Here is a 27,743-nt window from a genome sequence, read left to right on the forward strand (position 1 = left end):
CTGCCTCCTGCACACCCCCTACTGGGGATGTGCCCGCAACCAAGGTACATGCCCTTGACCGGAACCGAACCTGGGACCCTTTGGTCCGCAGGCCGACGCTCTATCCACTGAGCCAAACCAGTTAGGGCGGCCAACCAATTTTTAAATAATTCCTTTTACATGTGAAACTGGCAGAAGATGAAACCAAGTTGTACTAAAATAGTCTACTCTTAGAGAAGTAAAAAGTAGTTAGTTTCGATTTTTTCCCTCTACTTTTCAAAAAAGTTCAGAATGAAGTATCTTTACTTTGTACAGCTGGAACTAGAGTAGAATATGGGTTTGTCAGGCTTTTTAGTGTATTGTTAATAGGTTAAATTTGGCAATAGCAGAACAGATGTTTTAGAAATAGATGTTAAAATGGTTTGTCACAAACCCCTAACATGAAACAAGGTAGAATGAGAATAGGAGTAATGAAAACATATTCCTCTACTTACTCCAGAACTTCTCATATGCTTGCTTTCACCCCTTGCACTAATCTCATTTTCCCAATATAAATATATGCTGAATCTGCCTTTTAAAAAAAATCTGTATACTTACCTGGAAAAAAAAAAAATAAATCTGTAGTCTTCTAACTAACCACTTTCTCCTTATGGAAATTTCTCCTCTAGTTTAACCTTGCCATCCCATTAAGTATTCAAAATTTTTTTGATGAGGAATTTTTATTTCTTTAAATATATTTTTATTGATTTCAGAGAGGAAGGGAGAGGGAGAGAGGGATAGAAGCATCAATGATGAGAGAGAATCATTGATCGGCTGCCTCCTGCATGCCCCCTACTGGGGATCGAGCCCGCAGTCCAGGCATGTGCCCCTGACCAGAATTGAACTCGGGACCCTTCAGTTCACAGGGTAACACTCTATCCACAGCCAAACTGGCCAGGGCTTTATTTTATATCGTGGATGAGATAAAAGATCTCATTGTAAATTTAGGTCCCATCAGAAATTTTTTTCTATTTAAAAATAACTCCCCCCCCCCCCTTTGGTGTAAAGGACTTCCTACAGTTATATTCATTTACGTTTATTTGTAAATGAGGTTTAAATTCTTTTTTAAATAGTTCATTTTTCTTTTAAGTAGGATTTGTACAAATGTGATGTTGCTGAAAGATTCTCTGAAAGATTTGAGTTAAACTCTTAATTTAAAACTTTTTTTTTTAGCAACGCCCTTTCTTCCTCAGCCTGTGTCTCAGCTGTTATTTGTTCATCCTTGAGGACTGATTTGTAAACTCTTTAATTAGCAATGTCACTATTTGGTACTCATGGGTTTTTCTGTTCTTCTCCTGAGCCAAACGTTGAGTATTAACACGTGAAATTGCACAAAATCCCAGGCTTAGCTGACCGGGACTAGGGAATAGGGGCTGAGTACAAAGTGACAGACTTGAACTTACCCCTTGTCCCATCTGCCAGGGTTCATGTTGCCTCTCATCTTTTTTGCAAAATAATTAGTCATGTTCCAGTCTCACAAATTCCAGTGATTGGATGTCTTCTTCCTTTTGAATGATTGAGGTGCCCGGAATCATTGAGTGTGAAGCTAATGGGAGTTAGCACCTTGTTTGAGTGTGTGTGCAGTGGCATTGCCAGGAGCTTGTTTAACCGGTTTTTATAAAATTTTACCCAATAGAAAGAAGAACAAGTCCCATCGGGACATTAAGCGGATGCAGTGCGAGTGCGCGCCTCTCTCTAAAGAGGAGAGAGCTCAGGGTGAAATAGCCTGTGGGGAAGACTGCCTCAACCGCCTCCTCATGATCGAATGGTAAGGGCCCGGGCGGCTTTGCTTCTGTTCAGCTCTGTGAAGTGTCTCGAAATACTGAGGACAATTATTAGCGAAGAGCAGAATTTCACCTTTTTCCTTCTATCTTTTCTTGCGTGTTTATAAGCAATAAAGCTCTTTCCCTTATATTTTGTACTCGATTATAATACACATTGTAACTGCTCTGTAAAGTAGCCCTAAACAGCTAATCATGCAATATTAATTTTTATCCGGTCTCCTTTTATTTCTTATAATGTTTGTCTTGAGAGGTAAGTGTTGTTATTCATTAGCTTTTACTGTAAAATGAGATAAAACCTTATTATTTAAAAAAATTCATAAAATAAAATGTATTTCTCTCCCAAACCACACTCTCTCTTTGTGGTCTTTCCAGGTAAGTTTTATGTCTATGTCAACATAAGTAAATATTTACTCTTTATGTACAGAAATTAAATCTTACTGTATCTACTTTTATTTTTATTTTTTAAATATGTTTTATTGATTTTTTACAGAGAGGAAGGGAGAGGGACAGAGAGCCAGAAACACCAATGAGAGAGAAACATTGATCAGCTGCCTCCTGCACGCCCCCTACTGGGGATGTGCCCACAGCCAAGGCACATGCCCCTGACCAGAATCGAACCCGGGACCCCTGAATCCGCAGGCTGACGCTCCATTCACTGAGCCAAACCGGTCAGGGCTGTATCTACTTTTAAAATCTTTGTTCTCTTCCCCTTCGCCCCCGCCATAAACACACTTAATAAAAATGCTTTGAAGACCTATTCAGAGCCATGCATAAAGGACCTACCTCAATCTTTCCCTTAGCTGCCTTACATATTCTATTCATAGTTAACCCCTAAGTATTAATCCCCTATTGGTAGGCATTTGCTTCTATATATTTTTTTTATAAGTAGCGAATATCTATACATTAAGAAATGTCTGATAAATTTTTTTTTAACATGAAAAGACTATTAAAGGTGATTCATGGTATGGTTACCTTATTTTTAGTGTTAATGAATGTTTTTTTTTCAAGGCTAAGTTTTTGGTTTTGCTCATGTTACGTTATGAAAATAAAACATAGATACTGTAAACAAAAAGGAGAGAAAGCATTTTTAGTATTCCTTGACCTAAACTAAAAGTAGGATGTTATATACATGTACGAAGGAGAGACAGAATGAACCCTGTTCCCCTGACTTGGCTCTGCTGCCCTGGTCTCTGCAGTCTTCTGGCTTTCCTTGCAGCCTTGCTCCATAGGAATGAAGTGCAGAAGTTCTTTCTTCGTGTTATTCCCACACTCAGACCTCCGGAAGTCCTTGGGATTGTGTTCGGATTGAGCCTGGTGTCCAGAGCCCCTCACAGTAAAGCAGCTCCTTCCTGTCCATCTTCCAGCAGCCGCCGGCCTGGCCAGCCGCCGTAGCGGTGCTGGCTCCGCTTCTCTCGGGCCTGCTTCCTGTTTCTGCGCACAGACGGCGCTGCTGCGTCCCGTTTTCCTCACTGTCCGTGTCGTGGGGTCCTTAGAGGCTCTGCCTCAATCCTGCTCCCCCTGAAAGCTTTCCCTCCCCACCTCACTCGAACGCGAACCTTCCTCCTCGGAACATCTGTGAACATACTTACTGTTAGTTTGACAAAATAGAATGGATTGGAAGGGATTGGTAATTCCTCTTTTAGCCTCACTCAGCATTTAAACCTTTGTTTCTGCCAGTTTGGGACCACTGAGAATTTAGTGAATGTTTGATTTTATTATTTTCATCTAATACACATGGGAGTGGGCTTGCCCTTTATATTGTGTTTACTCTGAACGAGGGTGTTTCATGGCTTTAGTGTCTCTTAAATGCAGATCAGTTAGCTACATTCAGAAGATCGGATTAATGATGGCTGGAGTGGACTAGAAGAGAAGGTGCCGGATAGGAAATAAATGAGCCCTGCAGAGTTGTCAGGAGGACGCCTGGACATGTGTCCTAGACACCCAGAGGGGGTGATGGCGAGGCGACAGGACTGTGGCGGGCATCCTCCCGTCCAAGGACCCCTCCGTGGTGGAAAGGGTTCCCGAGGACGGCCCACCGGGGTCTGCCACACACAGGCTGACGGCGCCGTAAAGCGGGGCTGTGCCGTGCACGCGAGCCAACATGAATGTTCTCCATTTCTCACAGTTCCTCTCGGTGTCCAAATGGGGATTACTGTTCCAATAGACGGTTTCAGAGGAAACAGCACGCGGATGTGGAAGTCATACTCACAGAGAAGAAAGGCTGGGGCTTGAGAGCTGCCAGAGACCTTCCTTCGTAAGTGGTGTTTGCATCACCTTTCACCTCATTTTTGTGTTGTTGAAGTTGATTACTTTGTAGGAAAATAATTTGTCGATTACACTGACGTTTAATAATGATTGTTGTGCAGAATGGCCACTTCGTAGCTAGTATGTAAAAAAGTCCACTTTTGTGGGGTAGGGGAACCACCTCTCCTGTCTGGGGATATAAAAGAAGGACATTTTTGACATTTGGGCTAAGCAGGTCCTTTTTTGTCTAATAGTTATGTTTCTTTTCATTCCAAACAATTGCTGAAGTATTGGCTATAGATCCCCAAAATTCTTGTGAAATTTTGTAAAGGTAAAAAGGAGTAAGAACAGAATATATTAGTTTATATAAAACTGACTTTGGATCAGAGTAGAAGACAATATCTGAGGATACTGAGGCAGAGAATTAAAGCATACTTGACAGCCACTCAGTAAACATTTGTATGTTGCTTCCACCTAACGCATGTAAACTTTTTATATGTAATGCAATAAAAGATTCACTTTCTTTTCTACCATATTCAATATTTCCTTTAAACGCAATTTTGTCACATGTCACATATTAAAATATTCTTATGCCTTTTTCTTTTAAAGTTAAGTAATACAGGTTAAATGTGTTTATTTCATTTTTAAAAATATATTTTTATTGATTTCAGAGAGGAAGGGAGAGGGAGAGAGAGGTAGAAACATCAGTGATGAGAGAGAATCATGGGTTGGCTACCTCCTGCATGCCCCACACTGGGGATGAAGCCTGCAGCCCTGACCGGGAATCCAACCATGACCTCCTGGTTCATAGGTTGGTGCTCAACCACTGAGCAACACTAGCTGGGGATATGTGTTTATGATTTAAATGCACAAAAGGAATAAAGGTAGAAAAAACATTTGCTGGATTCTAGGGACTCAGGCACAACTATTCCTTCAGAATCCTAATCACATGGCCACCCTTCGATGGGATTGGAATGGGGCGAGGGTTTTTAGTCTGTTTATTATGTGTAGTCACAGGAATCCCCACAGGTAACAACCTAACCATCACCACGACTACCACTACCAGGTAATTTCGTTTCCTGAGAAATTTCATCGGTCTTCTAAAAGCCAAATCATTCTGTTTTTCTTGTGAAAGTAGGAAATGATGTTTGTATCAGTCTGGTCTTTTGGGAACCAACCAGGAAAACACACACATTTCATTATATGAAGAGGGGATAGTCAGAACCTCATATATTTCCTCCTCTACAGAATCATCGTGTTGTATTCTATATCGACTTTGTTGGATACTTTATAATATTTTAAACAAATAATAGGCTAAGCTTCCTTTGAACATAGTTAATGACATAGAACTTCCCAGTTTAGTCCAGTGCATTTCTAAAGTAACTAACTCTGGTCTAGATACAGATTTTCAGGGACCCAAGCCAGCCAGGCTGTTCTCTTTGAGTCTTTTTTTAAATTTTTTTTTTTAAGGAATTCCAGTTTAGACTTAAGCCTCTGTTGTAGGAATAGTAGAGGGTGATGTGTCTGAACACTGCCTCTTAGAGTTTCACTAAAACACACAGCTTCAAACCTAATGTAAATTCTTGCTGGATGCAACGTAGACGCTTAGTGTCTTAGGGAAGGGCCGGGGGAGGGAGGAGGATGTTTTATTGGTTCACACAGCAGGTGAAAATTTTCTGCAGCTCTTCACCTTTCCTTAGCTACTTACAGAGAACCCTGCTTTGGTAAAATATACTGGGATTTAATATGTCCATGTTTCCCACACCTTCCTAATTCATACAATTTTTATATGCTGATGGTAATACCAGGTTCATAGATCTTCAGTTCTAAACTATTTAGATGCTAATGGACCTATTGTCAGATATGCATAGGGTGAGGAAGCATTAGGAGCCAAGCTGCTAGATAGTGTTCAAGTGTGATAGATTCCACCAAAAAACCCCAAGCAAATTCCTGTCAAAATCCTTTCGCTTTAAACTGTAGGAATGGCAGGCAGTCCTGTTTAGGTGACTTAATGTTATTATATACCAAATGGGTTTTTTTTAAAAAAAATTTGAGGTAAAATTCACATGAAATAAGAGTAACCATTTTTAAATGCATTAACTTAGTGGCCTTTAGTACATTCACCATATTATGCAGCCATCACCTCTGTTTAGTTCCAGAGCCTTTTCATTATCCCCGAAAGGAAAATGGAATCTCCCCACAAGTAGAACCCCCACTGGAGCTTTCCCTGTTCATGGCAGGAAGCAGCCCTTCTTGACGTGAAATACCACATTCTGCTTATTGACCAATGGATGGGCATTTGGACAAGTTTGAGTTGTTTTTTTTTTAAATATATATTTTATTGATGTTTTACAGAGAGGAAGGGAGAGGGATAGAGAGTTAGAAACATCGATGAGAGAGAAACATCGATCAGCTGCCTCCTGCACATCTCCTATTGGGGATGTGCCTGCAACCAAGGTACGTGCCCTTGACCGGAATTGAACCTGGGACCTTTCAGTCCGCAGGCCGACGCTCTATCCACTGAGCCAAACCGGTTACGGCAAGTTTGAGTTTTAAAAACTCACTTTTCCCATAATGTTTTATAAAAACATGGAGAGGTTGAAAGAGTTGAACAGTTGATACCTATATAGTCACCACTTATTTTCTAAAGTTGTTGACATTTTGCTGTATTTATTATATATTTTCCATGTGCTCAAGTCTTTATCCATCTTTTGGGTGAATTTTAAGGGGAGTTGCAGACATTACCTTTAATCCCTAAGCCTTTCGTGGCTGCCGCCATCTAGCTTTGCAGTGATAATGACACCTGTCTGTTCCCTTCAGCCTTCTGCCTGCCACAGTGCAGCATTGTTGCCTTGAAAGATTTGAAGGAGTTCAGTGGGTAGACCTCATTAAGCCAGGAGCAATATCACAGATAGACAAAGATTAACTAAACATTAAGAATCTGCCCTGGCTGGGTGAGCTCAGTGGATAGAGCATCCTTCTGCGGACTGAAGGGTCTGGGTTCAGTTCCTGTCGGGGCACGTGCTGGGGTTGCAGGCTTGATCCCCAGTAGGGGGCATGCAAGAGGCAGCTGATGGATGATTCTCTCTCATCATTGATGTTTCTCTCTCCCCTTCTCCCTTCCTCTGAAATCAATAAAAATATATTTAAAAAAAAAAAAAAGGAAGAATCATGGTCTCCGCCTTTAGGGCTTAATCTCTCTGTCAAGCAGTTTGATATTACTCTTTTTCCCTTTTGGTTGTTGGTGTTTGAGACATAGCTTTTGTAAGACTCGCAAATTAGTTTAGCCAGTTTTAAGGCCTGCACTGTATGCTTTCACATTGACCTCATTTAGTTTCACGTAGGTGGGGCACCTGAAGGATCTAGTGACTCTTCCTGCCTTTCCTAAGTTCCTGAGGACGGTGAGACTCTTCTTAGGTGCTTCGTCAAGCCCAAGCTGTCAGTTCCATGGATATTGACATGTCCTTCAGAATTCCAGATGGCATGAGGTCTCTGCTCTGAGTGATTTAATAGTTGGTCAGGTTCTGGTGTTTAAGAACTTTTTCTAAATGTAGAGGTGATTTGAGAGCAGTGCCATCAGAATTGAATATTTTAGTGTAATAGCAAAAAGCATCCTTATAACTAGTGGCCCGGTGCATGAAATTTGTGCACACGGGTAGGGTCCCTAGGCCTGGCCAGCGACCAGGGCCAATCGGGGCCTTCCAGCTGCCAGCCCGGGTCTTCCCCCGGCTGCTGGCTGGGGCCTCCCTTCATTCCACGCTGCCCCCTGGTGGCCAGTGCCCATCATAGCAAGCGGTTGAATTCCCAGTCAGTCGAACTCTTGAGGGGACAATTTGCATATTAGCCTTTTATTATATAGGATAGGGCAAGCAGTCAATCAGGTGAGGTTTGAGTCCCAGATTATTCATTAGGCTTGGTGACCGGTGCTGCTCACCTAGCTTCTCTAACTCCCATCTTGCCTGTCAAATGAGGCGTAATGCCTATGTCCCAAGGCTTCCGTGAACTTCACCTGAGCAAGTTCAGGGGGAGCGTTTAGTTTTTGTTAGGAAAGGAAATGGATATGTTTTTACGAATGAGGTTCCAAATCCTGCATAAGGTATGTTTTATAGCTAGTTATTATCATATTTAACCTACATGTCAGCCTGTGATGTTATTTTTTTTCTTTTTCTCAAGAGAAGGGACTAATCCAGGAAGTGGAGAGTCCAACAGTATGAGAGCTCAAATTTTGTCGTCATTCTAATACATTTCTTACCAAATGATAAGCTTCTGAGGTTGGAAAGGAACATTTAAGTGTTGTTTATAACGATAGTAATTAGACCTTTCAGGGTTAATCTGTGAGTAATAGATTTTGATTATTGAGATTTAGATGTGTTTGTGATGGATTGCTGCACAAATGCATGTATAATACCATTATAATCCTGTTTGGAGGTTTGCTTTTTTTATATAATTGTTCTTTTCTCATTTGTTAATAACTGCTTTATTTTCTAAACTAAAAGGGTTTAATTTTTTTTCAACTGGCAATTAATTTCTCCTTTAATTAGTACACTGATTATATCAACAAGTTGTAAGCAAATAGAAATGATTTACATTTTTACATTTTAAAAACCTCTGGTTAGCCCTAGCTGGTTTCTCTGTCTTTCCCTCTCTTCCACTCTCCCTAAAAATCAATGGAAAACTCTATCCTTGGGTGAGGATTAACAAAAAAACATAAGATAAAGTCTCTGGTTAGAGTGAGGGCATATTCCTTTTGAAGGGGTAAGATAAGACTTCCAGGTCAGTCAGTTCAGGGTGTCTTGGGACCAAAGCATAGAGAAGCATTTGACTACATGGAGGTAGTAATATATGAAGTCACTGGTGGGAATGAGCTTTTATAGAATAAAGGGAAGGAGGGAAGAATGAGAATTTAATATTTCAATAGAGAATAAAATAAGTAAATAACCAAGGAAAGAACAATCAAGGGTAGAAAGTACCTGAAAGAAGCCACGGAGAGAAATTAATAATTATTACTGATAATTGCTCGAGAAAACTTAAAGAGAACGCAGCCAGAGAAACAGCATTTAAAAAAGTCCTCACCCGAGTATATTTTTTCCATTGATTTTTAGAGAGAGTGGAAGGGAGGTAGTGGACTCGGGGGAGACAGAGAGAGAGAAACATGAACGTGAGAGAGACACATCGATTGGTTGCCTTCCGCATGCACCCTGATCGGGGATGGGGATCCGAACCTGCAACCGAGGTACATGCCCTTGACAGACCTTCGGTACACAGGCTGCACTCTAACCTCTGTGCCAGACTGGCCAGGGCAGAAACCGCATATTTGACCTTTAACGTTGTTCGAGACCTTTGATGGTAAAGGCAGTAGAAGGGCTGCTGTATTTGTTTACGTTGCCTTCTGTTTTCCTGGAACATAAAGCCTGTAATTTTTCAGGGCTTCCTGATTTCTTCAGAGGTGTATCTGTGAAGCATTTTTTTTCCATGATAATGAAAACCAGAGTTGCAAGTTTGTTTTAATATCTAGTTAGAATGAGAATATGCATCTTGGCACTATGTATAAATTATCAAAGCTTCTTAGAATCAACACTCTTAAAAGTATTCGGAAGGAGGAAGTTAGCCTGGAGTAGATGCTAGGTACTTCACACACATTTTTACTACGTCTTGTGCAGTACCAGGTTTACCCGCTTTGGGATATTTCTTTAAATTCACTGATTTTGCTCGGACGTATGTGTCTTCCATGTAAGAAAGTGCCCCTAGGCAGGAGCTGCTGCTCTCTCTGCACAGGAACACCTTTGTCCTGGAGTACTGTGGGGAGGTGCTTGACCACAAAGAGTTCAAAGCCCGGGTGAAGGAGTACGCACGGAACAAGAACATCCACTACTACTTCATGGCCCTGAAGAACGACGAGGTGAGCGGCACGGGCGTGTGTGCTGTGAGGCAGATCTGGAACTTGCTGCGTTCAAGGGGTTATTGATACAATAGGTCACCGCTCCACCACTGAACCACACTGGCCGGCCTTGTTACAGCTCTTCACAATTATCAGTGACCCCCCTCCCCCCCACAAGTTTTTGTTTATGTGGGTTATATTTGTCAATATTTATTATATTGAAAATTAAAGCTGAGAAATATTTATTAGACCTTTTCAAAGTAATAAGCCCATTATATTGACTTTTTTTTTTTTTTTACAAATCTCCTGAATACCTGGCTTAATAGAATTTACCTAGATTCTCATATTTGCCTCTCTACATTCAGTCTGGAAATGCAAATCCTAGCGATGGACTCCAGGATCTGCTGAACCTAACTCTGGAGATGGGCCCAGTAGCAGGCGGTCCAGGGCGCTCAGGCCAGGTTGAGAGCTGTTGCACTGTGGCATGGGGTGCACTTGAGAATACAGTGACGCACACGAAGTGAGGTTGGAATACAGTGGATATAAGAAATAGCTCAAAGTAGATGAGAGAATGAATGATAGCTAAAGGAGATAATTTTGACTGGGGGTAAAATGTTTATAGTCGGCAGATCTTCCAGAGGACATGGTCACCACTCTGAAGTATAAAGAGTATGAGAGTGTTTTCTAAAGGAAAAGGGTTGGGAATGAATGGGATTTTACATTTGCCTGATGCCTTTCCTTTGCAAAATGCAAGTATATGTTTAGGTCTCGTTTTTAACTCTTCCTTTTCCCTCTCCCTAGATAATAGATGCCACTCAGAAAGGAAATTGCTCTCGTTTTATGAATCATAGCTGCGAACCAAACTGTGAGACTCAAAAAGTAAGTTGGGGTGGATTTAGAGTTTGGGGTATTTACTTAAGATTCTCTTCTGACCTTTTCAGACTGTATATCAAAAGCACCCAAGACTAATATTTTTAAATCATTTTTTCCTACTCTATTGTTAAAAGTTTGTATTTTGAAGTAAGTTTAGGTTATGAAATAATAAATAGTGCTGAGATAGTCCAGAGTTCTCGTACCATTCTTCACTCAAGCTTCTCCAAATATACATTGTACATAACCATAATGTATATGGTTACCTCAACCCAGGATATACTGTTAACTGTTACCTAGTCTAAAGACCTTATTCAAATTTTTTTTTTAAAATATATTTTATTGATTTTTTACAGAGAAGAAGGGAGAGAGATAGAGAGTTAGAACCATCGATGAGAGAGAAACATCGATCAGCTGCCTCCTGCACATCTACTGGGGATGTGCCCGCAACCCAGGTACATGCCCTTGGCCGGAATCGAACCTGGGACCTTTCAGTCCGCAGGCCGACGCTCTATCCACTGAGCCAAACCGGTTTCGGCCCTTATTCAAATTTTACCATCTGTCATTTTTTGGGTCTAGTATTCGGTCCAGAAAACTCCTGTTGCATTTAATTCTCACCTCTATTTGCCTATAAATTTTAGATATTATTTCAAAGTTGCCAAAAATACAAAACTAAATTTTGTTTTTAATGGAGTCCAGAGTGTGTGTGCACTATTCAAATTTTTAAAAATGTTTTTATTGATTTTTAGAGAGGGAGGGAGAGGGATAGAGAAAAACATCAATGAGAGAGAAACATCAGTGGGCTGCCTCCTGTACACACACACCCCCCCCCCTTCCTCCTGGGGATTGAGCCTGCAACCCCGGCATGTGCCCTGACTGGGAATCGAACCAGTGACCTCTTGGTTTATGGGTCGACACTGAGCCACGCCAACTGGGCCCATTCAGATTTTTATCAGCTCCTATCCAGGTTCCAAATTTGACAGTTGTTATGACGCAATAAAGGCAATCAGCCACAGGTGAGAGGGGCTCTGTGCGGGGCCTGTGGGCACCCTGCTCCTCAGCAGGCCAGGCTTCGGGTCTGGCTTTCCTCACGTGCTGTGTCTGGCCAGAGTTGGCACTTGATAAATCCATTCATCGGTGGATTTGTCACTTTGAATGTGTCTCATTTGTGTTTTGAGCTTAGATTTAAAATATATAAATAGATTAGAACTTTGGTTCTTTTTTAGGTTACGAAAACTATGGATCCACTCCCTAGGAAAAATAGATCCAATGGTCCCCCTCTCATATCGAAACAGTGGTTTTGAATCCTGGTATTTTTTGCCTTTGATCTGTGTGCCACTCGACCTTAAATAGGTCTCTTTCTGAGAGCTGGGCCATATCATGAATGGGAGACATTGGTCTGAAATGACTCAGCCTACAGTTCTGGCTCAGATTCGCCTGCAGCTGGTGGCCATATGTCTGGCGGTGAGACTCCAACTGCATGGTGTCCCTTCGTCTTTTTAAGACGTTTTTTCCATTGGTAACATGTTCAGATGGTCTGGAAAGGCACTCTACAGTCGACTTCCATCGCAAATGATCTGGAACGACAAGGCCTAACTCCTGTGTACTAACCCTGTTTTAATTCTTGAGTTTTATACACCTTCCCTCTCACTACACCCAGCAGTGTGACCACTGCTTCATGAAGGTCAACTTTTGGCATCATTTCCCCCTGGTTCCGTACCCCATCTTAGAACATAATTACTCTTAACATAATGTATCTTTGCTATGTGGAAATTAGCACATCAAAATTAGTTAAAGTAACAGTTACTTTTATTAGATACAAATTATAGATGATATTCAATCTGATAGTTCATGAAATAAGAGTAGCACTTTAATATGTTAGTTTATGTAAAGAAAAAAAGTTCCCCATTTACCTATTTGGAAAAGCCTTTATCTTCTAAAGATGAACACGCATAATTAAGGTTATAATGGTAATCTTTTAAAAAAAGATTAATTAGTTGCTAATTTCTTTCCTTTTACAAACAACATCTCAGTGGACTGTGAACGGACAGCTGAGGGTTGGGTTTTTTACCACCAAACTGGTTCCTTCAGGCTCAGAGTTGACATTTGACTACCAGTTCCAGAGATACGGGTGAGTATTGCTCTTCCTGTGCTGCTACTTCTCTGGGGAAGTAGACTGTGCAGACGCAGGGAGAAAACCGATGTGAGCTCCTGAGAAGCTACAGATATGACCAGCTCTTACCTGTAGTGGACTTTCAATTTTGTATTTTTCCTATTGTTATGCACTTTTGGCCATTAAGGGATATTGTGCCTGAACAGCATAATTTTCCTCTGAACTTCATACTTCATATAATTATGTTTTTAATGTAATTTTAAAATTTTTAATTATAGAAATGTCAACTGTGTGTGTGTGTAAAGAGAATAGTACAATAAATCTCTATTCGTCATTCAACTCACACTTAATCTTGTTTCATCTATGCCATATTGTGCTTTGAAAAAAAATTGTTATCTAGTTTTGTTTACCAAAATCAATAAGTAATGAAGTAGCAGTGAATGCCCCAAGCATCTACATTGTGGTTTTACAAAACCCCACTAAAAAGGAACATGGGTCCTTGGAGCAAGCTGATTTCAAGCTTAAAACGCATTGAACAAGGTGATCTTGGATTATCTTGTCGTACCAGAAAGCCAGTTATAAAACACTAGAGGCCCGGTGCACGAAATTCATGCAAGAGTGGGCCTTCCTTCCCTGGCTGCCGGCACCGGCTCCCCTCCGGCTCCTGGGACCCGGGCTTCCCTTGCAGCCCTGGTTTGGTCCTGAAGGACATCCGGTCTGATTAACATATTAGGTTAGGAGGGGCCTGTCCAAGGGGCTCAGGAGCTAGCTCAAATAGGCTCTCACTTACCAGAGTGGGAGAGTTCCTAGTAACACTTAAGCATCAATAGGGTAACAACTGCAGCAGTTTGAAACACATTATGTAGAATCCTTGAATATTAATAGCATTTTGAAAATAAAATTGCATTCATCGTAATTGATGAGAACCAATTCATGACTTTGAAAATGAATTTTAAGAATTAAAAAAGAAAGAAAGCATTTATTCTGCCTTTCCTAGTGAATTCTACTTCAGGTTTAACCGAATATTTGATGAGAAGAAGTTCTTTATAGAGGTTATTTCAGCTAATAAATGAAGTATAATGAACGGTATCACCATTTCACAACGCCTCGTGGACTAGTGTAGCTGGGCAGTGGTCTTGTTTTTTACTGTCCTCTATACATCTTTTTATAATACTATGTGCCAGTCAAATATTTACATATAAGTGATAGATATTAAACTATTTAAACAATTTTGTTCTTAGTCCAAATATGTATATGAGCTCTTATTTTCATATATTAGTAAGTACTTTTATAAAATGAAGAAATTACTAATTAACCTCTTGGCTAGTTTTGTCTAGCTAATGAAGATTAGAAAAAGAATGCATATTTTTAAGAGAAATTTTCAGGCTTTGCATTAGATAGTATCAGGTTTTTTGCAGTCTCAAAATAAATTTTTTTTTCTTTAGTCTAGATTGACTTCTCTCTTGTAATTATTATATTGTCAACATTTTTATATGGTTTACCTTCACACACTGACATTTCTCCTGCGCTCCTTGAACAGAAAAGAGGCGCAGAAATGTTTCTGTGGGTCAGCTAATTGCCGGGGTTACCTGGGAGGAGAGAACAGAGTCAGCATTCGAGCAGCAGGAGGGAAAATGAAGAAGGAACGATCCCGAAAGAAAGATTCAGTAAGTGTCTGTCGGTCTTTTTTCAGATTTCACCATAGGCATTTTAAGGGAGGTAGCTTTTCTGATTGAAGTTTGAAAAGTCAGAGCTACAACCAGAGAAATTCAGGATCAGGTGAGATAATCATGGAAAAGAAGCATGAATGATGGCTGTTTTTATTTCAGGGTCACGGGGATTAGAATTGGATATGTTTGAGAAATAATGAAGTCATCTTGAAAACACATGTGCTGATGATTTTTTAGAGCCAATAAAACTAAACCTAAGTAAAATTAAAATGTTTCTCTGTTAGCTCGCGTGAGGCTGGTCTGTATCCCTAATCTTTCATATTGGTCTGTTTGGTTTGGACCTCTAAAATTTGCAAGTGTTCTGAAAATCTCTAAAAACCCTCTTTGGAATGTGAAGTGAGTTTTGAGAGGAAACAGGCAACGTAAGAGAAATAGTCTCAAGTGGTCTTTTCACTTAATCCATTAGAACAGTAGTTGATAGCCTTTTTCTACCCGGCTCACCTGAGTCACTACTGAAGGCAGGGGGTTTCTTGTTACCTACAGGGGCTCTTCACTGGGACAAAGTCTCTGTTATTGTTGTTGTTTTGTAAATTCCCCTCCTTCCCTGAGGATTCCTTTTTCAGAGCTGTGTGTGCGAGCCTCACAACCACCTGTGAATCCTAGTGGGGGGCTGGGGAGGTAGTTAGCATATCCCTCTGTGATCTTTTGCAGTTAGCTCATTCCTGGGCTTGTTATGAACCAACTAGAGGCCCGATGCACAAAATTCGTGCAAGGGGCTCGGCCCTCGCAGCCCCGGCTTTGTCTGAAGGTCATCCAGACGGTCCTTCGGCTGTTCGGTCTAATTAGCATATTAGCTCTTTATTATATAGGCTACTGTTAAGAATCATAAATGACGTCAATCTTACGGTTTAGATGAGACAGCAACGAACATGGAGTAGATAGAAGTATAATGGTTCAAGATTATGTGATTAAGCCCAAATTAATTGAAAATTAATTATGAAGAAACTAAATTCTATAAGAAGACATAGATAGCAGAAAGCTTTGAAAAATGCCATTTTTAAAATGCATAAAAGGGGGAAAGTTTATAATAAACACCCATGTTTCTACCAACGAATATGGGGAAAAAAAACTCTTCAAAGTGTTGTGTGTGCTTCAGCTCTCTTTTTAGAGAACATATATAGTGCAGCTGTATGCCAAGCACTATTCTAAGCACTTGACGTATTAACTTGCTTAATTCTCACAATAAGCCCTTACTTAAATAATGTACAGGGAGAAACATCAACATTGATTGGCTGCCTTCTGCATGCCCCCTACTGAGGACTGAGCCCGCAACCCAGGCTTGTGCCCTGACTCTTGGTGCATGGGTCGATGCTGTTTGATAACCAGATGTTTCCTTTGCTGTGGTAGGTGGATGGAGAGCTAGAAGCGCTGATGGAGAACGGGGAGGGTCTCTCTGATAAAAACCAGGTGCTCAGCTTATCCCGGCTAATGGTTAGAATTGAAACTTTGGAACAGAAACTTACCTGTCTCAAGCTCATCCAGGTGAACACTTTGATATTTATTAATATATTTTTTATTTCTGAATTTGATGTGGGACATTTAAACTATAGTTCAGAATAAATGAATGAAGAAGGAATAATTCTGATGAGAAGAATTTCTGTTATTTTAAAAATGGATATGTGAGTTCTGCATGAGTTTGAAAGCATGTATTCTTAAAAATGGCTTGAGATTTCAGCATGATTTAGTCTATTAGTAGATCCTACTTGCTTTCTCTCTTTAATCAGAGAACATGGTGAGTGTTTTTGTCCAACAATTCATGATACTTGGTGTGTTCCTTTGCTGTGGTAGGTGGACAGAGGGCTAGACGCTCTCCGTGGTTATTAGCACAACAAAGCCATTTTAACCACAGGATCTCAAAGCAAAAAAATTTTAACAGCAATCTCATTTACTCCAGCTTATCTTTATAGTTTTAGCTTTTTCAAAAAATATTTTTTTAAAAATATATTTTATAGATTTTTAACAGAGAGGAAGGGAGAGAGATAGAGAGTTAGAAACATCGATGAGAGAGAAACATCGATCAGCTGCCTCCTGCACATCTCCCACTGGGGATGTGCCTGCAACCCAGGTACATGCCCTTGACCGGAATCGAACCTGGGACCTTTCAGTCCGCAGGCTGACGCTCTATCCACCGAGCCAAACCGGTTTCAGCAGTTTTAGCTTTTTCAATAAAAATGTTGAATGTAAATTTTTTCTTACTCCTTTAGAATTGGATTTCATTGTAAATGACATATTAATGTTTATATAATTTTCTACTTTAATAAAGTAAAGGTTGACTGGATATATTTTGGGTATCAAAAAAGATTATAATCTCTTACTTTAAAGCATTTTTCAGTTACATAGTTCTAGTTGAGGTAAAGTAGTTTCTAGGTTTTTTGGAATATAAACAAACTCTAGTTTTCTCTGTGGGCCCTCTTTAACATTCTGTCTGGTGTTCTCCACACCCTCCACCCCCCCCCACACCCCGCACCCTGCTTCCCTGCCGCCATGAAAGAACACTCACTCCCAGTCTCGCCTGAAGTCCTTTCTGGAGCGCCATGGGCTGTCTTTGCTGTGGATCTGGATGGCGGAGCTGGGGGACGGCCGGGAAAGCAACCGGAAGCTTCAGGAGGAGGTCAGTTCACAGTCGCTGCTCTTGATTCTTAAAGCCACTTGTTGCCTAGGTGGGCGGGATGCGATGCTATCAGAGACGATGAGTTTAGCATCACATTTACTGCTGGTGTGAAGTATTTTTATCCCAAGGTCATCCCAACTATAACCTTTACATGTACTTGTCTAGTATCGAGTTTAAGGGCAGTATTACATAGTTGGGAACTGGGAGAGCAAGATATAATACCATAGTTAAGTGAAAGATCCCGTCTGTTGCTAAAACCATAGTTCTTTATGTGTTGTTGTTTTTTAATTTTTATTGATTTCAGAGATGGAAACATTAATGATGAGAGACAATCATTGATCAGCTGCCTCCTGTACGCCCCCTACTGGGGATCAAGCCCACAACCCTGGCATGTGCCCTTGACCAAATCGAACCCGGACCCTTCCCTCTGCAGGCTGATGCTCTGTCTACTGAGCCACACCAGCCAGGTTGCTTAAAACCATAGTTTTAAAAGATAGGAACCACATGAACTCACTTCTGGGTCTGTAAACAATTAGTGAGGAGCTGAATTCTGGATGACGAGTAAGAACATTGTGGGGAATAAATGAGTGTTTTAGAAGATCCAGGTGAATGTTCGGTGGTAGCATTGTCAGTGGGGCTGTGATTTACACCTTCCCATGAAATAAATAAATATCTAACGTGGTTCAGATGTCGTTCCTTTTAATCATAATGAAAAGTGGGCAAATAAGCGATTGTCTGGCCTTGATTCTCCTCCTAGGAGACGTGGCAGCAAGCAGAAGTGGGGAGACCTTGGGGTTTGGGTAGAACTGCACTGCAGACTGAACTTGGGAAGGAACTCTTGTATTTAGGGCGGGAGGGTGGTTATTTCTGAATGAAGAGAGTCTCTTTCCTGGGTGTATCAAAGGCTAAAGAGGTAAGTATCTGCGGTTTTTTGAGTCTCTGTGAGACATCATTTAACTGTATGTGGTTGCATAGTTCCCATACTGTATCACAGTCACTTGGGAAACTTTTTAGAAAAAGATACCCAAGGTGATGTCTGGTAGTTAAAATATTTTTAAAAATCTAACCAGGTGGGGAATATTAATATGAATCACTCCTATTTGATGTGAGCAGTCACCGGCTGTACCTGTTATTTTTGCTGTTGAGTCTTATTGAAAGTTTTCCTTCCCTTTGATAGATAAATATTATGACATTTGAATCTTTTTGCGACTACAGAGACTTAGGTCTTAATTTAATAAGACGATAAAAAAACAAAGAACAAACAAAAAAACCCCACTGCTCCTGCAGAAATGATCTGGCCCCCATCCAGAGGTTTGAAAAGTCAGGTGTACAAAGTGATGTGATTTTTTTTTATTGTGTTTAATCAGATTATAAAGACTTTGGAACACTTACCTATTCCTACTAAAAATATGTTGGAAGAAAGCAAAGTACTTCCAATTATTCAACGTTGGTCTCAGACCAAGACTGCTGTTCCTCAGTTGAGTGAAGGAGATGGGTATTCTAGCGAGAACACGTCACGGGCTCACACACCGCTCAACACGCCTGATCCTTCCACCAAGCTGGGCGCCGAAGCCGACACAGACACCCCCAAGAAGCTCATGTTTCGCAGACTTAAAATTATAAGCGAGAATAGCATGGACAGTGCCATCTCTGATGCCACTAGCGAGCTAGAAGGCAAAGATGGCAAAGAGGACCTTGACCAGTTAGAAACCATCCCTGTAGAAGAAGAGGATGAGTTACAGTCACAGCAGCTACTCACACAACAGCTGCCTGAGTCTAAAGTTGATGGTGAAATTGCTGGGGAGGCCAGTAAGCTACCCACCCCTGAACCGGAGGCTGATGTCGAAGTAGAGCCGAAAGAGAGCAACAGCGTGAAGCTAGAAGAGCATGTTGCTGGGGAAACGCCGTCCCAAGATGAAGAGGAGGGCGTGTCTGATGTGGAGAGTGAGAGGAGCCAGGAGCCGCCAGACAAAACCGTGGATATCAGCGATTTGGCCACCAAGCTCCTGGATAGTTGGAAAGACCTAAAGGTAAGAAAAACAGTTTTGTTCGTTTTAACCTGAATTACTCAAGTTTAGAGTTGCACAAACTTTAAGTAGAATTATCTACTTTTCTAGCTATACATGTATTTTTGAGAAATGGAAATCTTACTATCAGCTAATTATTATAAATGTCTCAAACATATTTTAAACTTTGGCAAGAGATATACCAGCTAAACTAATATACAAATATCCCCTTTTTCTCATTTAGGAAAGTGTATCACAACAGGGAAGTTAGTAATTCAAGTGCTCTTCACAGTGAAAACAAAAACAAAAAATCCTTTGAGTAACAAATGTGTGGTTCTACATTTGAAAATTCTCTGTAAAATTCTATGGCAGAGGCTCCAGTCAGCCAGCACTTCCCTTGTGTTGCTGTCTGTCTGCCTGAGAGCCCCTGCGCTGCGCTTGTAATAAAGAACCTCTTGCTTTTGCATCAAAAAAAAAAAAAAAAAATTCTATGGCAGAAAACAAAGAATGTTTTGGATTAACTGAAAATTAATTTAAATGAAAAATTAATTAGAAAACCAAGGTTGTATAGCACCTTTTCATAAAACATGATTTAGCATAAGTTTCTGTTCCAGTAAAACAACTTTCTATGGAGCAGTGCTAGTTGGTATTCAGTTCCAGTGTTATGTCTGAAATAGACCTGTCTTTAAATGCCTATTTCTTCAGAAAAAATACGCTCTCTAGCGGGAAAATAGAGGTGGGGAAGCCTTGTGCTTAGACAGCATCTCCTGGTAAAGGAGGGAGCAAGGTGTGCAGGGTCTGCTTTGCAGAAAACCTGCCTGGCTCTTGGATAAACAGATGTAACAGGATGAGCCTATGAGAGACGTGGACCCAAGGCATCTGAATCTTGGATCCAGGTCTTAAGGGTCCTGTGGGGACAGTGTACATTTCTAGCTCCTATTTTCTGTTCCTCCTTTCTGCTACCAGAGGTGAAGCATCCAGGTAAACCAGCAGTACTTTTTCATTTGCAACGAGATGGATACCTGAGCCCTCCCTGCCCCCAGTTATGACGACAAAGCTCACCTAGTAGATCCTGTGATTTGAGCCATAATGGAACTGGCCTTACACTGAGCAAAATGAGTAGTTCAGTGTTCGGGCACCGTGCTTATTTTTGGCTTTTGCATTTTGTTGTGTCAGGACCCTTCTTGGAGTATGGTGTGGTTTCAGCTCACTTACCCATTTGAGCTCTTACTCATGCTACTCTTCCATCACTTACACTTCAGTGTAAACTCAGCCTTATGAAATCTGACCTTTTTATAAATCTAAAAAGAAGGATTCATAATAAGCCTGCTTATGACACAACATGTGAACTACAGACATTGGAATTGCAATTAATTGAAAGAGATGCTGGGACAGTCGCTGGGGTGGATCTTCATTTAAGGCCGCTTTTATTTCATTCTTCCCTGAAAGAAGTGGTTTGTGTTCAGAGACTGCCAGGAGAGCCTGTGCTGCGGCTGGCTCATAGGGAGCTGGAGATGGAGACAAGTACACTGGGGAACGTAGAAAAGGCCTTATACACAGAGTGTTATAGAGAGAGAAGGGAGTTGTAGACCCAGCAGTTCACTTTTGCCTGAGAAGTCTCTGATGGATAGAATTAAAAAAAAGAAAAAGACATGATTATCATAATTCCTTAAAACCCTGTCTCTTAAAATCTGGAGAAAGTGAATATTTTTATTTCTCTATATGGTAGTTTTTTTATTGTAATTGTAATGGTATGAATTATTTTCTGGGATTTCCTTAACCCAGTTAGAGATAATGTTTTTTAAAGTCATGTTCTAGACATACATTTTGAGTCCTACAAAATTACTTCTGCCCCTGCTTGTAATCCTCCCCACTCCTGTCTGAAAGATCAAAGGAGTTGCACAGTGCTGTGTAGCTTGATGGTCCTCTTGACTTGAGGTTTAAAATTTTATTCGTACTTAAAATATATCCTCCTCACTCTTTCTACTTTGGGTTTATCCCAATTTTTAGCATTAAGGAAGCCATTAACTAAATGCTCTTTCTTCAAAGTTGAGTTTGCTCTGGAATCATTACCCATCTGGGATTGCATGGCTGAGACATGTGTTTGCTTGACTGACTGTGATGTCTTGTTACACGTTGGTGCTAGGGTTCTTAATTAATTCATCTATTCTGTTAACATTTACAATGGTTCTAACTTCAACACGGATTACGGTTGCCTTTAAAAATATTCCTTAGCTAGCATCTAGCAAGAACTCTGAAATCAGGAACCTGTGATTGAACATTTTAGAGAAATACATTGACTTGATGTGATGACTGTACAGTATATCCGTGCTCTCCCGGCATTGAAAGAGTTAACTACTTCTGTCTGACTTCCACCTATGTGTTCAAGTAGAAAGTAGACCTTGGCAGAAAAGAAAAGGTCTTATTCAACCCGCCTTTACTAAGCACCTGTTGCCCAGCACCGTGTTAGTTGCTGAGCTTAATTCCAAGATCATACTGAAAAGCATTGGCTTAGACTGTGGTTATGTTAGCCACTCCTGGCTTCCCTGACCTGGGCCACCTGCCCTTTGCTGGAGTGAGTCCCACTTGGCCTCCCTGCACCTGGATGGAGTGAAGAGCGCAAAGCAGTGGCTTCAGATTCCTTAGTCTTGGTTTTGCGGTGAAGGCAGACTCTAGGGATCATCAACAAATGAGAGGGCGGGAGGGAAGGGAATGAAGCTTCATGAATGACTCTTTGTCCTCCCAGATCTGATGATGATCCCTCTTGTAACTTGAACCATTTCCATCTAGCTTCTCAGGGCAGCAAGGAGCTTGTTAACATCACCAGCTGACCATGTGTCTCCTTTTCTCAACTCCATTTTCAACTTCGTGCTGAAGAAAAACAAGAACCTAGCGTGCATTCTGTGAAGAAACAGGAAGAAGGTTGGGAAGTTGGATGATGCATGAAAAATATAATAGGTGAAAAGAGGACAGAGGTGGTTAACTCATGGCGCCGGCGTTATTTTGGTGCGTCCATTGCCGACAATGGATGTCGTTCTGGGAAAATCCCGACTCCTGGCGAGAGAGGATTAAGTGAGCTGCTTTCTGTGCCTCTGTACACAGGACCTCTGCCTGCCTTGGCTCGAGGCTTACACGTTCTGACTCATAAAGTAAACCTGAACGAGAAACATCCTCTAGCACACGGCTGCACATGAGCACGCCTTCACGTTCACACGCAAACTCACTGGGTTACGTTTTCAGCAGGGACATGTACATGTATTGCTGTTCGCAAAAGGAGTTGTACATCACCCCTCATGCTGAAAATACACCCTAGACTTCACAGGGCAAAACAGCTGGTTGTAAGTGGTGATTAATTATAACCTTGACGGGAAAATCTTCATTCATTTGGATCATAAGACAAAGAGGTAAGGTTCCTGTGAATTTGGCAGCTTCAGTTGCAATTAAACACCCAAGAGATGGTGATGGCTGTTGATTCCAGAGCCTGTCTGGTAGACCTGTAGGTTACAGGACGTGCCTCTCCTTAAGACGAATTCTGGGCAGTTACAGTTACACCTGGATTAGATGATTTACGGTCAACATTTTGTAACATGATAAGTTGGACACTTCTTAATGGCCATTCTCATTCTTACCTTTCATCTTTATCTCCAGATATTATTTTTAATTCAACAAACACATTATTTTCCTAGGAATTTAAGCATTAAACTCTCTATAGAAATAACATGGAGTTATCCAACTAAAAGTTTTGAGTTTCTGCTTGGAATTTTGATCTGTAACTAATATTCTTTGTGAAATCTGCAATGCAACATTTCAAAATGAAATTTTGTGCCCTGAATTTTTGTAAGAAATTTTTAAATCCTTAGTAGAGGTTATTCTATGTTCATAAAGATCAATATTACCTATCTTTATCTTTAAAATGTATAATTACCCCGAGAACACTGTATTAGATACTGGTTCCTTGATAAAAGGTAAATTGCCCTTAAACTTATTAGTAGTCCCTTTGTTATTATTGGATAAATACTTCCATCTAAATCGCAGGTTGGCCAAATCTGCTCCACTGCCCGTTTTTGTAAATAAATATTTTTTGGTTTTTGTGTGTTTGTTTGTTTTTAACAGCCATGTTTGTTCGTCTGTGGCTGCTTTTTCATGCAGTGGTAGAGTTAAGTAGTTGCTTCATTGACTAGGTGACCAGCAAAGCCTAAAATATCTACTGTCTTCTTTACAGAATAAGTTTGCCAACACTTGATCTAAACAATAAAGTACAGAATGTGGTTGCTCTAAACATTCTGATACTGGATCAAGTCATTTTGACAATTTATTATTTGGGGTGAGCTCTTAATTCTATTTCCCTGAAGACATAATAATCATGTTTTTATAAACATGAAGTTAAAAAAAGTCTTGACACTATTTAGGAAAAGTTACTTTATTTGGATGTAAGACTGTCTGAGAAGTGGGAGACTATATGCATTACTAGGAGCCCAGTGACTAATCTGTGCACCTTGAAAGGAACTGTGGGCCATGAGGCTGTGGTAGGCACAGGGGCGGGTCTCGGCCCATCCTCCGCACCCACGCCCAACCCCTCCCACCACGGCCCCCAGTCCCCCGTCTGCCAGCAGCCCCGCTCCTGCCGCCATTCCACGTGCTGACGGCCCCGGGCACCAGCAGCGGGTGCAAGCGGTGGCTCCGGCGCTGGCAGCAACTTTGAGCACTGGGCGGGACCACGGTGCGTGGGAGCAAAGAATTTTCAGTAACCACCAGAGGCTCGCCCTGATGACAGCAACTGGCACCCCACCTTGGTCTGGTGCCCCCGCTCATCTGCTCCACCATCCCACCTCGGCCAACACTGGCCATGTTACGCCCCCTGGTGGTCAGTGCACGTCATAGCGACTGGTTGTTTGGTTCCAGTTGTTCCACTGTTCAGTCTATTTGCATATGAGCCTTTTATTATATAGGGAAGGAAGGATTACTGGTCTGGAAGAGACCTTTAAGGAATATTGGTTTTCCCTCAGGCCAATGATCATGTTAGTTAGAAATGAGAATTTTTGAATATAAATAAGTTGGTGTGATTTAGTTTTATATGTAATCATAATTAAAAAATAAAATTTTCCTTCTGAAATGTTCTTGTAATTTTATTTTATTTTTTAATATATTTTTTATTGATTTTTTACAGAGAGGAAGGGAGAGAGAGAGTTAGAAACATTGATGAGAGAAAACCATTGACCAGCCGTCTCCTGCACACACCCCGTTGGGGATGTGCCGCAACCAAGGTACATGCCCTTGACTGGAATTGAACCCGGGACCCTTTAGTCCACAGGCCGACGCCCTTATCCACTGAGCCAAACCGGGCAGGGCATGCGCTTGTAATTTTCGACATACAGGAAAACTGTAGGCAAACCCTTGTATTTGTATTCTGCGTATAATACACATTTCAGTGACGAGTGCAGGAAAAAAAACTCAGCTTAAAAAACTTTTTTTTTTGAGAATTTGATCTTCTGTACATTTTATTTTATTTTTTAAATATGTTTTTATTGATTTCGAAGAGGAATGGAAAGGAGGAGAGAGAGAGAAACGTCAATGATGAGAGAGGCTCATTGATTGGTTGCCTCCTGCACACCCCCTACTGGGGATCAAGCCCACAACCTGGGCATGTGCCCTTGACCGGAATCAAACCTGGGACCCTTCAGTCCGCAGGCCAACATGCTACCCACTGAGCCCAACCAGTTAGGACATTTTTTTTTTTTAGCTTAAAAATTTTTAAACCCTTCACCCAGATTCCCCAATTTAACATTTTACCAAATTTGTCATATCGTCTTTTCTTAAAAAGTTTATGTTCTGCCCTAACTGGTTTGGCTCAGTGGATAGAGCGTCAGCCTGTGGACTCAAGGGTCCCAGGTTCGGTTCCGGTCAAGGGCATGTGCCTTGGTTGCGAGCACATCCCCAGTAGGAGGTGTGCAGGAGGCAGCTGATGGATGTTTCTAACTCTTCTATCTCTCTCCCTCTATGTAAAAAGTCAATAAAATATATATATTTTTAAAAAGTTTATCTTCTAAAGAGGTAAGTTTTACAGATGGACACCTACTGCCCCTAGATGTTTCAGTGTGTATTTCATAAAAACAGGGCATTCTTCTACATGACCTCAGGAAACGTATCAAAACCAGCAAATCACACTGTGCTAGTTGTGCATGGCAAAAAAGAAAAGGAAAAGAACGTTTTCTCCTGTTCCAGAATCTAACCTGAGATCAATAGTTACATTGAATTCTTTGGCTTTACTCTCCTTTAATTGGGAATAGTCCCTCAGTCTGTCTTTGTCTTTTATAACCTTCACAGTTTTTACTGCTTTTCAGTTTCTTAGAATATTTCTCCATTCTGGCTTGTTAGGTTTTCTTTGGTGTGGATTCGGGTCATGCATTCTTGGTTAGAAATGTTACAGGCGTGTCCGTCCAGGATGTGGGTTGGTTCCGTTGTTGGCGTTGTCAGCGTGGGTCACTTGGTTAAAGGGCTGTCTCCAGGGTTCTCCGTGTGAGGTCACTGTTTTTCCCTTTGTAATGAAGGAGTGTCTTAGAAGCACCTTTGGAAATACGGATATACTCTGTTTTTCCATCAAATTTATCCATTAGTTTCACCATCCCGTGGATTTGCCTGAGTCACATAACTGTGATGGTTGCCAGATGATTTTCTAATCCATCGTTTCTTTCGCTGCTTTGTTTTTTGGTTGCCGTTCTTTTGTAAGCGAGAGCTTTCCCTGCTCTCCCATTTAGTTCTTTATTCATTGATAATGTCAGTTTAGACTCATGGGTTCTTGTTTTTATTCAATGAATTGTTATCCATGATTTATTCAGTGCTTAAATTGTCCCTTGAAGTCATTGCTACTGGGACGTCACTTGTAGGATTGTCAGCAGACTGTAAAAAATACATACGTATGTCTGTCTGTGCGTACATATAAAAATGAGTGTGTGTGTGCGTGGGGTGCTTGACCTCTCCATCGTTTCTCTTGCCTTCCCTTCTGTTCGTCTGACCCCACGCCCTCTCCTGAGGCATCTGCATTTCCTTCTGGCTCTCACTGATGTTCCTGTTCTGCCTGCCCCTTAAAGGTGGTATTTCCTGGGGCACCTGAGTTTTCTTTGTCCTGCATGTGAAATAGGTCCTATCGTCTCTTGTTTGCCATTTTAACTTTAGGTTCTGGTTATTTCTCAGGTATGTTAACAGCCTCCTATTTGTACTTCCTGCTCCCATTCTTTCCCCCTTTAATTACCCTTCACTAGAGGCCCAGTGCACAAGATTCATGCACTGGGGGTGGGCCCCTCAGCCCAGCTTGCGCCCTCTTGCAGTCTGGGACCCCTGGGGTGGGCGGGCAGCCGGCAGTCAGACATCCCTCTTGCAGTCTGGGGCTCTCGCAGTCCGGGACCCCTCACTCCTTACCACCTGCCTGCAGCAGAGGCAGGAGAGGCTCCTCCACCGCTGCTGCCCTCCCCCCGTGGGAGCACACTGACCACCAGGGGGCAGTTCCTGTGTTGAGCATCTGCCCCCTTGTGGTCAGTGCGTGTCATAGTGACTGGTTTCGCCTTCTGGCTGATTTGCATATTATGCTTTGATTATATAGGATCAGGCTGTAGCATTACCTTTTTAAAAACACAGATGTGATCAATAATAGGAATCTCTAGTAGCATCACAGAAATTCCTGTTACTAAAAGAACAATGCCTGCAAATGCCCAGGGAACTAAATCAGTGGGGAGGTGCTTCATGTTTACCTAAGCTTCTTGCCCAATATTTCCACTTAAACACTCAGTGCAAGGGTCACATAAAACTGTTCATATATACAGCGTGGGGCAAAAGTAAGTTTACAGTTGTGAGCATGCAAAATACAGTTTATTCTTGTATTCTTATTTATTAATTACTGTATTTCCCACAAGAAAAACTATAAACCTACTTTTACCTCACCTTGTTTTCACCTTTTATGTACTTGTATATGCTGCTCTCTTTGCTTAGAATATCCTTCCTCTTTCTTTCCCTCCCTCCCTCCCTCCCTCCCTCCCTTCCTTCCTTCCTTCAGAGTTATAGTTGCAGTTCATCTTTTACAGTGTTCTGTCCTGGCCTATATTTCTATACTGTGGTAGTAATCTTAACAGATTACTGAAATTACTTGCTTAGATTCTTGTTTCCCCTCACTGGGCCATGAGATCTTCAAGGGCAAGGACCTTTTCTTAATCTCTGTGGTAAGAGTTACTTTTATTATTGTGTCGTCATACTAGCGGTTATAATAACTAGTTACCGCTTAATAATAGTGAGTGACCGTGCCCCAACAGTCTGTGTTACATTTAGTAGCCGAGTGACCTTTTGGAAAATAGAGACATGTTCCTGTCCGTGTCCTGTTTAAAACATTTAAATGGTTCCTTACTACGTTATTAAAATTAAGTTCATTTTTCTTTTTCTTTTTTTTAAATCCTTTATTAGTTAAGGTATTACAAATGTGTCCTTATCCCCCCCATTGACTC

At 41.2% G+C, this 27,743-nt stretch overlaps 1 protein-coding gene across 3 annotated transcripts in view; it reads left to right on the forward strand.

Moving 5' to 3' along the window:
- Nucleotides 1-27,743, forward strand: part of SETD2 (SET domain containing 2, histone lysine methyltransferase) — an 80,996-nt gene that overhangs the window by 24,818 nt on the left and 28,435 nt on the right. For all 3 annotated transcript variants that reach the window (XM_059664947.1, XM_059664946.1, XM_059664948.1), the window contains 9 exons: nt 1,655-1,786; nt 3,928-4,056; nt 9,822-9,945; nt 10,726-10,803; nt 12,828-12,925; nt 14,448-14,574; nt 15,985-16,119; nt 17,129-17,248; nt 18,616-19,278. In XM_059664947.1, the coding sequence (XP_059520930.1) occupies nt 1,655-1,786; nt 3,928-4,056; nt 9,822-9,945; nt 10,726-10,803; nt 12,828-12,925; nt 14,448-14,574; nt 15,985-16,119; nt 17,129-17,248; nt 18,616-19,278 (1,606 nt within the window). The remainder of the gene's footprint in view (nt 1-1,654; nt 1,787-3,927; nt 4,057-9,821; nt 9,946-10,725; nt 10,804-12,827; nt 12,926-14,447; nt 14,575-15,984; nt 16,120-17,128; nt 17,249-18,615; nt 19,279-27,743) is intronic.

This window comes from Myotis daubentonii, chromosome 14, assembly GCF_963259705.1.
Source record: "Myotis daubentonii chromosome 14, mMyoDau2.1, whole genome shotgun sequence".
Taxonomy (NCBI): Eukaryota; Metazoa; Chordata; class Mammalia; order Chiroptera; family Vespertilionidae; genus Myotis; species Myotis daubentonii.